Raw genomic sequence first — 11066 nt, 5'->3', positions numbered from 1 at the left:
AGACAGAGATAGTGCTATTTATCTCAATTCAAAGTTATCATATAATAAATCTACTCAACTAAATAAATATAGAGTGCAAACCATATAAGAACTATAGAAATGGATATTAGTGTTTATCATTGAAGTATATCACTGTCTATTTGAGATAGACAGAGATAGAACTCTATCATTGTCTATATCAGATAGACAAATATAGAACTCTATCACTGTCTATATCATTAATAGATGGATTGAAGTTAAAGCTTTTGCTGAAGTTCCTAAGATAGATAGTTTACATACAAGTACATTACTAAATAAGCATTATTAAATAAGCATGATGCACAACAAGTATGTCTTGATGTTAAAGTTCTATTGATACATAGAGAATTTGAAGTTATCAACTACTTTAGTTTTACCTTCTTCTCCTCTTCAGATTTGTTTGTGCTATGCTTATTGATGATTTAGCTTTCATTATTTTCTTTCCTTTTCCTTTGCTTCCTTTATTGGTTGATGATTCAACTTTGATCATTTTTTTTGCTTATCATCTAGTTATAAAAAATTAGGTTCAATAATGTTTAATGAGTATGATTAAATAGAAGAATAAATGAAATGAAAGAAAAGAGAATGATTATAATCTTGAAGGATTTGATGATAGACTGTAGCCTTGAAGAATCAAAAGCAGCAACGGGAGAAGAAGATGAAGTAGCAGGACAAAAGAAGAAGAAGAAGGAGAGACAAAAAATGAAGTAACAACGGCGGAAGAAGATAATGAAGCAGCGAAAGAAGGAAAAGCTAACGAGATAGAAAGTTAGATGGTTATTGGTTATTGTGTAGTATTTAAGGATTTGTTACTGTTGGAAGAAGAAGACGTGGAAGACATGGGTATCGGGCGTGAGCATGGGTTTTGAATAATCCGATTAATCGTTGGGCAGATCACGATTTTTTATGTGGGTTGGGATATTTTCGGTATTTCACGTGTTGGGCTGGGCATTGTTCCATCTATTTTGGTTTCTTTTTCAATTTATAATAATTTGGGCATTTTTATTAGATTTGAAAAGACCCCTAATTATAAATAAAATCGTTATTTGTAATTTGCAATTTAATTTTCAGTCTAATCATCTTCACAAGAATTTCAGTGGGGAAGAGAGAGGAGCCACTCGTCTGGAGCGATTGGGCTGAAACTAACGAAAAGTTTTTCGTTTTGATCGTATTCTCAATTCGATTTACGCTGCTTCAAAAATTTGATTCTTTAAATTTTCGATCGCCCCCAAGGTTTCTCTCACTCGCTCTCTGTGCGTTTTTCATTCTCCTGTTAAGGTTTGCCTATTTCCTTTTCTTTTCATATTGTACTGATCAATTACTACGTTCCTTTTGTGTTCTATGAAATTTGCTATGAGTTGTTTTCTGATTTTCAATCGTCTCTGAAACTGGTCGTTGGTTTCAATCATCGTATGTTGGTCTACGTCAGATTTCAATATTTGTTTGATGGACTTTCTCCGTCTTATTCGTATTCAATGGCGTTCTCATTCTTTGCAAAAAAATTATGAAGTACAGGTTGATGATTTAATGTAGTGGAAAACGTATTTTGAAAATAGAAGGAACTGACAGAGAGATGGAATTTGCCAATTGGTGGAAGCGGTGGAGGTCATCGCGGCAATAAGACTTTTAAGGTCACAGAGTTGACAAATTTGGCGATCGTTTCCTCAAAGTTCGAACAAGTGGAATCAGAGAAACTTGGAATTCTAAGGGTGTTTAGCAAAGACAAAAGGAAAGGGTGGTGAGCGAGAGAAAATGGGCAAAGGACCATTTTCTTTTCGCCGGAGTAGTAGTCGTCGCCGCCCTAAGAAGGCGGTCCAGTCGTCACCGTCCTCGTCGCCACAGCCACCTCCGCAGATTAGCACCAATTCTCCTCCCATTAACAATAATGGGAATGGCTTGGTTGGTGGTGGGGGTGGTGGGGCTGTGGGAAAAGTGAAGAAGAAGGCTGGAGGTGCTAGGCTGTGGATGCGTCTTGACAGGTGGGGGCAATCGGAGCTTTCAGAGTGGGACAAGAACGCTATAATCCGACGTGCTGCAATTCCGGCTAGGGATTTGAGGATTCTTGGTCCTGTTTTCTCACACTCCTCTAACATACTCGGTAAATTTTGATTTTACGCTGCAACAAGTTTTGAACTATATATTTACTTTTTTTTTTTTGAACAAGAAACTTCATGTTACAAGTGTATGATATATATTTACTTTTTAGAAGTGCTTTTTGTTGCCTACCTTTGTCTCTTGTAACCGATTCTGGAAATTATAGAGAGGGAGAGTTGTAGGATGCTAAGTAGCTCGTTTTTTTCTATGAAAAACGAAAGTGAAGAATTTTTAGTTGGTTTTGTCTTCTTCAATTGAGAGAGAAACCTGGGGAGAAAAGCTAGAATTTGAAGAGGTAAGGTCGTGTGTCATTGTTTTGGCATTCCATCTTTAAGTAGTCTGTTCATGTTCTTCATTCATTGTTTAAAACCATCAACGACGAATAATTTTCTAATTTGTTTCTTTATCATGCGTGCACATATTTTCTTGATTTGATCGCTCTTGTTTTCCACCTCCTTTTGGCTTTTTTTTTTCCGAGTCTAAATTTGGGAACCACGAAGTCAGTTTTGATTTGACAATTCATGTGTTCATCGTCAGGTGAAGTCTAGAATTCTCTACTGAGTTCTCTTTGGTATTCTTGCAGCCAGGGAAAAGGCCATGGTTGTTAATTTAGAGTTCATAAAAGCTATAGTTACTGCTGAAGAAGTCCTATTACTTGACCCTCTTCGACAAGAGGTTATTCCATTTGTAGATCAGCTAAGGAAGCTACTCTCTAAGACGGTTTCATCTCAACTAGAAAATGATGGGAATGTTTCGAGAGGAGAAAAATGGTTGCCAGTTTCAGAAGCTGCTGAAGGTGAGCAGTATGAGCTCCCCTTTGAGTTTCAGGTTCTGGAAAATGCTTTGGAGGTTGTGTGCATGTACTTAGATTCCAGCGTGGCAGACCTTGAGAGAGATGCTTATCCGGTTTTGGATGAACTGGCTAGGAATGTTAGCACCAAGAATCTAGAACGTGTGAGGAGTTTGAAAAGTAATCTTACCAGGATTCTTGCACGTGTTCAGAAGGTGTGCTCAATTCCTATTCTTTCTAGTTTACAAACTCCTTAAAATGTTAGATGTTTTTGTTTTCCATTGTGATATTTTCCTCCTTTTTAATTAATAGATATATTCAGCTTGAGATGTTTTCTTTGCACTGTGTGTGGGGGTGGGGGGCAGAAATGTTATCTAGCCATGTTAAGAATTGTGATGACTGATCGTTAATTTACAGTAGCATATTGAAAAATGTTTTTTTCCCCTCTAAAGTTCTTGATCATGATCCTAAATGTAGATGCATTTACACCTGGTGAAATGTTTATATGTACAAATGTTTGAGGACTTGTGCTTGCCAATTTATATGCAAGTTGTAAAATATGCTACTTAGGATCATACGTTGATACTTTATATCTTCAAAACTCATAGGTGCAATTGGTAGCATTCCTAAATCCCATGCATATTAGCATTTCAATGTCTGGTGAAATTAAAGGAACCTCATTGTGTAAAATTCTGATACCTACGTGTAGAACATAGAGCTTTAAATCCTCGGATAAATTTCCAATTCTAGTGATTAATGAGCTATTAGACGAGCTTTGGGGCAACAGTGCTTAGTAAGCTGGATCACAAGTTGGGTTATCATCCATCATCCAATTTGGTTATTCCCTTAGGATGTACACAAGATTGTCTTGAGGAAGTTCCCAGGATTGTCTTACACACTATGAGATCCAAGCGATGCCCTAAACCATCTCGACATAAATGTGTTGGATTGGAGGTCCTGCAACAACACTGGCTATGTATTAATGGATAAAAATTGTTCTAGGACATGCAGTGTCTTGACTATGGAGAAGCAGACCCTCGCAAGATTCAAGACATGTGGTCCTGGTCTGTCTCTAAGAATATCTGAGAGTGAGGGTTTCTTGAACTGAACTACCTAAAATTTGTGTCAGCTGTAAAGTGTGGCCTGACTGAACAGCCAAAGGGCCAGTTTGGATGGAATATGCATGTTGAGGCAGCCTGTGAAAGATATATAGAGATTGCCATGACTTTAGCATTGATGTTCGCTCACCTTGATTTCAATAAAGAGCTTGTAGCGTGCACAGACACTTCAGGGTGTTGGGTACTGGGAGTATTAATGCAAGATCGAAGCCCTATTGCTTTCTAAAATTAATTTTGACAAAAATTCATTTATGAGAAAGAGAAAATGACCATAGTGGTTGTAGACCACGCTTTTATCAGTTGGATAGGGCTGTAAGGGATTTTTCACCTGAATTGATTAGAAAAGTTTGAAGTTTCTCTCTAATATTAGAGACTTGTGTGTATGGAACATTTTGGCTAACCAAACTTTTGAGGTATGACCTTGAGATCCAATATTGGCCAGGCTAGATTGATAAGGTAAATAAGGCAATACACGATCTTTTATGTTATTCATTAGAGGCAAACTTGCCTTCTATTTTTGTATTATTCGGGAATACCATGTTTTAAACATTAACAAGTAGGTGGATGTAATCATGTGGACCACCTCTTTGGAGTACAACTTAAGTAGACTATCAAGGAAAGTGGACCGCCCTCCATTTCTCAGTAAAAGACGAGTGGATGTCACCTACTAGGCTGTTATAACCTTTCTCCATTCTCGTAATGTTATGGGACAAACTTTTTGATAATTATTGAGGAATTACTAAAGTGAAAGGGGATGAAGGTTGTGTAAGCGTTAGTGATGTTGGTGGATCGCCTCACAAAGGATGCTCACGTCCTTATTTCCATTCACTTAGCACACATTCACGACAATCTTGGCTTCACTGTGTATATATACATTTAAACAAATAAATGGGACAAATTGTTTATTGAGTTGCAACTATATTGACAAAGGACCTTGGCCACTAAGAGGAACGAGAATTTTGATTCATGATATAATGGCTTTTATTAAGTAATGTAGAGGGTGGGTAGATAGCATACAACCTATTGAGTACCCATTCAACAATTTTTGATCCGGGATTCCATGTCTCCCAATTACGCCCTACCAAAGGAACAATTCTAAAGTCTGTCATTATCCTCTCAACTTACGCTGGGGTTAAGAACTGCAGTTGCATCCTCTGGCAGTTTGGGGAGCATATTTGATAGCAGATTCAGGGAAACGGAGACTTGAAGAGCTAATCCAGTGAGAGGAGCAGTAGGTTGAAGATGATAGGATTTTGAAGCTGCTACCTGTTCACATTACTTGTGGTAGGTGAAAGATAGCTAGTGGGGCCAGATGGATTGAAAAGGGAGCAGGTTTGGGTTTGTTCTGGCAATATAAGTAACATGGGGCTAGGGCCTTGTGGTTCTTTACTTGTGATTCTGTTGTGTTACGTTACATTGGAGTTAGTGTCGAGGCAAGGGTTTGCTTGGGAGGGAGAGAACCTGATTTTGTATCTTTATACTACATTGACTCTACTTGGGAGAATTCCGAATCTATGGAACACATTCAATTTTTTTAATTAGCTGATAAAGTTTATATGTAATGTAACCATAAACTTTTAATTTTGTGTCACTAGGTCTGAATTTTAGAAAAATGTTGAATAGGACTTGCTAGACACAAAATTGAAAATCTAGGGACCTATTGGGCACAAAATTGAATGTTTGATGACTTATTACACACTTCTGAAAATTTGAGAGCCTATTGAACACAAAATTTGAAGTATGGAGACCTAGCGGACACATTTGGACCAAATATATACAAAATTGTAAGTTTAGGGACTAAACTTGTAATTTAACAAAAGGTTAAGTTTACGGTAACCCATTTAGGTTAAATAGTGATTTCACAAGGTATCATAGCAGAAGGTCAAACCTTTTTAACGTCATGTTCTTTCCAATTAGTATTAATTTTTACTTGTTGGATCTTCTACAAATTTCTAATCCTACAAGTGAGGGGATGTTTTTTTTTTCTTTTGTATTCTTTCATTTGTATTCATTTGTCCTCAATACAAGCACAATTTTTTATCCCAAGAAAAAAAGGTCTTCGTATAACCCACACGCCCACTCCTTTTCTTTGGTGGGTCATCTACTTTGTGAAATCTTTTGGTGGATGTTATATTGTCATGCGTACATTTTGGTTTTTCTGCTTTGCATTATTGGATTTTGTCATATGCAGATGGGAAAGACATTAAGTTTTTAGTTGGGAAGCTATCATGAAGTATCTACACTGAAAATAAACTTTGAAGTAAAAACCCTGTTGTCGCTGTACCCTCAAGCTGGTGCTGGTCCACGCTTGGTAACTCTGACCAGGAGTGTGGAGATTACATTTTCAGGTGGCCTTAGTCCGTTAGGTTAAAACCAAAGTAGTGATACAATTACAATTATCGTAACCCTTTAGCTTCAATATTTGGATTGATTGGTGATTTAATATGGAATTAGAGTATGAGGTATTTTGTTTGAAGTTTTTAATATTATTTGCTCCTTAATTAATTTTGATTTTTATTTGTTGGGCTTTCTACAAATTCTAAAGTCTGCAAGTGAAGGACAATGTTAAACTATCGATATATTTAAATTTACCGCAATTCATTAGCTCAAGTTTTTAGGTCGATTGATGGTTTACACATTAAGCAGAGATATAAAGTCAACCCTCGATTCTCTCGTGGCTTACTGCCCTTTTAAGCAAAAGGCTAAACATGCCCAGTCCTATCAGACCCTTTTGTGTTTGTTTGTTTGTGTGTTTGTGTGTGTGTGTTTTTTAATCGCTTGGAATTGAAGGAACCTATGTACTTTTTTCAATTTAGAAAAGGAAGTACTCTCGTTTTTTTAAGGTTTTCCTTTATTTTCTTTTTCTTTTTTGGTTTTCTCTGGGTGCAAAATGGGCAGTTCTTTTTGTAGTTGTATAATTTTGATATATGAGCTTATTGGAAGAATTTTCTACTTCTTTTATCCCAGCATTTAGGCTTTTCTCCCTCTTATTTATTCTTCTTATTATGAGAAGATGGAACTTTTATCCATCAAGCAAATTGAACAAGTTGTAATATGAGGAATCCCCTAGAAGACAAATGAGATTTAGAGGGGAAAAAAAGGGATTCCAGTTAGCATATATCATCAAAATATCACTCTTTTGCATATTTCGTTGATTTAACTAAATGTAGTAAATCTTATCCAAAAAGAAAACCGACGGAAAAAAAAGACTCAGCTTTTATGATGGCAGGTGCGGGATGAGATAGAACATCTATTAGACGATAATGAAGATATGGCACAACTATATTTGACAAGGAAATGGATGCAGAATCAACAATTCGATGCTTTGATGGGAGGTGTGGCTTCCAACAGCACAACTGCTATTGTTCCTCATCTTCGTCGACTTAGTTCCACCAGGAGCGGCAGTATGGTGACCAGCAATCTTTTGGATGATAATGACGTAGAGGACCTGGAGATGCTGCTTGAGGCATACTTTATGCAGTTGGATGGGACTCGTAACAGGATATTATCGGTGAGAACTAAGTTTCTTTTATCATATCGTTGATTAAATTCCATAATCAGGCAACCACAGGAACAGTCTCTTTCTCTCTTTGATTATATTTTGTTCGAGTACAGGGGTGGGGTAGGTTCTCGTGATCAGAATATAAATCACTAACTACCCATTCTTTATCTTTATAGTTTAGTCATAATCTAAATCCCGATCAGGGCCCCCATTCGAGTGAATGAAGCTTCAGATGGCCTTGATAATTAATTTGTTCCCTTATAAGCTAATGGCTGATGTGAACATAAATCTAAATGCAAATTACAGTGTTTGTAGTTGTGGGCCTCGTGGCTAAAGATAAACATAAGGTCAAGGAAGTAACTAGTTCCTCCAGCCTTTTGGTCATTTTCTAGGTTATATTAATATGTATTTTGGGAGTGATTTTGGCTGGGTCAAAAGTATTCTCATCCAAAATTATAATGTTTGAGAAGAATATAAAGATGCTTTTAATAAAAGTCAACAGTATTTGAAGTGCTTTGTAGAAAGCATTAATAGAATGCTTCTGTCCCTAGTGTTTGAAACTGGGAAGCAGTTCAGAAACACTTTCAAGATTGTAAAGTTAAGTGTCAAAGTAATTTATCAATAAAACACTATTTACCAGTGTTTTAAAAAATCCTTTCAGGCGCATGCGTAGGTCCTTGGTATAGGTCTAGCGTCTTGCTTAGGTGCATGTCTTATGTGAAGCTCCAAAGCTTAAAGCCCTGATCCTTAGATTTTTTTAATTACTTTTAAAAACCCTAATAATTAGGATTTTTTCTTCTTTATTAAATTAAAAAAATCAAATTCAAGTCTAAATGCAAATTTCTTCCCTTCATTTTAACTATGTTTCTTTTATATATGGTGTGCTAAAAAAAAGAAGACCTTGCAGTTTTTTTTGTCTTGCGCTCAAGACCCAGAAGACTATTCTGCTTTATTGCGTTTTGAGCTTTAAAAATAACTGACTGTAATTAGTTTTTACTAAAAGCACTTGTTTGAGCAAAAGCTGCCACAGGCAGATCAGGGTCGAGTTTAAGGCTTAAATTAATCTCATTTTTGCACGTGCAGGTTAGGGAATACATCGATGACACCGAGGACTATGTCAATATTCAACTTGACAACCAAAGAAACGAACTCATTCAGTTTCAGTTAACACTGACCATTGCTTCATTTGCCATAGCTGTTGAAACCTTAATTGCCGGGTTGTTTGGTATGAACATCCATTGTACATTGTACGAGACGGACGGGGTGTTCGGGTACTTTGTCGGAGGTACTTCAGCAGGATGTTTGTTACTTTTCCTGCTTATTTTCGGGTATGCAAAATGGAAGAAGCTTCTTGGTTCATGATTTCACCTCATTCAGCATGTTTGAGTTCTTACTTTATTTTATATAAAGAAAATAAATACCTGTCATCACAGAATGCCAGAAGGTGATATTTTCAAGTTCTGATAGGTTTTAAGTTACAAATGTCCCATGTAAAAGTTATATTAACATAACTGCAATGATATGGAAATATTACACCATTTGGTTTCTATTTAATGCTCTACTTCTGCAGTACAATATATTTGAAGTGTAGGTTACAATACCATTTTGGTTTCCATACTTCGTAGTCCTAAATTTAGTCGATCAGAGTTATTTTTTACCGAAATTGGTTAAACAACAATAATTTTCATGTAAGAAAATACGATGTGTGAATTTGTTTTCAAAATTTATTGCAAAAAGTTTAATCAACAATAAATCAATAGTGAGGATTGAATTTAAGATTTATTGAAAGTATAAGATTAAAATGGATAACTGAAAATTCAGAGATTAAAATTAAATAAATTTTAAATTATATGATCAAAATGATATTTTATCCAATGAAGTATTGAAGGAAAAGAAAAATAGAAAAACAATAAGACATCAAAGAATACACCAGCTAAAAACAATCTAACAAGGAATCAAAAGAACACCTACTCAACTACAAAAGATAATAGCACAAAACTTGAAAGGAGCTAAAAACAATCAAACAAGGAATCAAAAGAACACCTACTCAACTACAAAAGATAATAGCACAAAACTTGAAAGAAGGGAAAAAAACATGAGAATTCATCCAAAACTTTATGTTAAATGATATGATATTAAATTTTTCAGATTCATCGACTTAACTTTTTGAGTCAATCGGTGATTTAAGACTTTCCAACTAAAAAGAGAACACAACTAAAGCCTTGGAAAGCCCTAAAACTAGAACCTCTCATAACGAGGGTTGACATTAGTCTCATATTTCAAAGCCACCATCTTTTGGGAAAGAAGAAAAGTTTCCTTCTTTTGTTAAAGCGAGCTTAACTCAATGGTAGACGACATGTACTCTTTTTTTTTTCTTTTTTTTTTTTTTAAAAAAAGTCAGAAATTTGGTCTCTCGTCTCCGTAATTTTTATTGTAATATATTTTTTTTCATCTAATGTACTTTCATGAAAGGAAGGAGACTTATGAGACAATCTTTAAAGGACACTCACTTCCATATTGCATATTTGTCCTTAAATTTTAGTCACTTAGCTTTCTTTTAACTCTAAAAAACTTTCCTTTCATCCTTTTGTGTTGTACTATTTGATATGAATCTTTAGTCGCATTTTTCTAATTAGTACTAGTATAAAAAAAATAGTAATAATAACTTCATGTGGTATTGTGTGAAATGAATTGAAACAGCTAAATTAAATTCATTCAATGATTTTATTGATCATTTTGATGTTTTTTTCCCTCCATGTTAAAGGAAGAGTACGTGGACAAACACGATAATGACATAGTCTAGTGATTTTGAGATGTGGAAAGAAAATACCTTGTTTCGAAGACAATCTGAAAAAAAAAATTTAGAAATAAGAGATTCAATAGAAACGAAATTATACCCTTTGGAAAAAAAAAATAATAAATAAAAAAATAGCAGTATTCTATGTTTTTAGACATGTGCTTATTAGTATATCTTGGATTCCAATTTAAACAATTTTTTTTTAAAAAAACAATTTAAATAGTTGTTCAAACCGTGTTGATAATATATTTACAAATCATAAAACTAGTTGAAGTTATCTAATAAATATTTGATTGGATATATATTATTATTAATTAGTTTCTGAATTTTTTAATATTAAAAAATATGTATAACTATTATTTTGTAATATCATAAAATTTATAATTTATTATAGGAAAATTATTTTAAATAATAAAACTGCTGAAAATAGTTATAAATAATAACAAAATATCACAGTCTATTTGTGATAGATCAAGATAGGCTGCGATAGACTACTATCTATGTCTAGCAAATAGACACAAATAGTAGTCTATCGCGGTTCGCCGTCTATTGCAGATTGACAGTGAAATTTTGCTATATTTGTAAATATTTTGATTCATTTTTCTATATTGAAAATGACCCAATATTCTATAATACATATTTTAATTTAATAAATATGTAAATTTATACCCTAAAGGACAGATACCGATAAAATATAATATTAAAATAAATATAATATAACATAATAATAAAATAAATAGATATTAA

At 34.5% G+C, this 11066-nt stretch overlaps 1 protein-coding gene across 2 annotated transcripts; it reads left to right on the top strand.

Annotated features, from left to right (window-relative positions):
* The first annotated feature begins 1073 nt into the window (after nucleotides 1–1073).
* LOC120080004 (magnesium transporter MRS2-4) lies at nucleotides 1074–9076 on the top strand. Of its 2 annotated transcripts, none has more exons than XM_039034530.2 (5): nucleotides 1074–1296; nucleotides 1575–2116; nucleotides 2696–3117; nucleotides 7250–7531; nucleotides 8606–9076. In XM_039034530.2, the coding sequence occupies exons 2-5, from the start codon at nucleotides 1771–1773 to the stop codon at nucleotides 8882–8884; spliced, it is 1329 nt and encodes a 442-aa protein (XP_038890458.1). In that variant the 5' UTR covers nucleotides 1074–1296; nucleotides 1575–1770; the 3' UTR covers nucleotides 8885–9076. The 2 variants fall into 2 exon arrangements, with proteins under 2 accessions (XP_038890458.1, XP_038890448.1); XM_039034520.2 differs by having other exon boundaries at nucleotides 1534–2116.
* Nucleotides 9077–11066: the final 1990 nt, after the last annotated feature.

Source organism: Benincasa hispida, unplaced genomic scaffold (assembly GCF_027475165.1).
Source record: "Benincasa hispida cultivar pf3 unplaced genomic scaffold, pf3_genome.v1.1 HicScf1853, whole genome shotgun sequence".
In the NCBI taxonomy this organism is placed as follows: Eukaryota; Viridiplantae; Streptophyta; class Magnoliopsida; order Cucurbitales; family Cucurbitaceae; genus Benincasa; species Benincasa hispida.
This window is presented reverse-complemented; position numbering and strand designations above follow the sequence as displayed.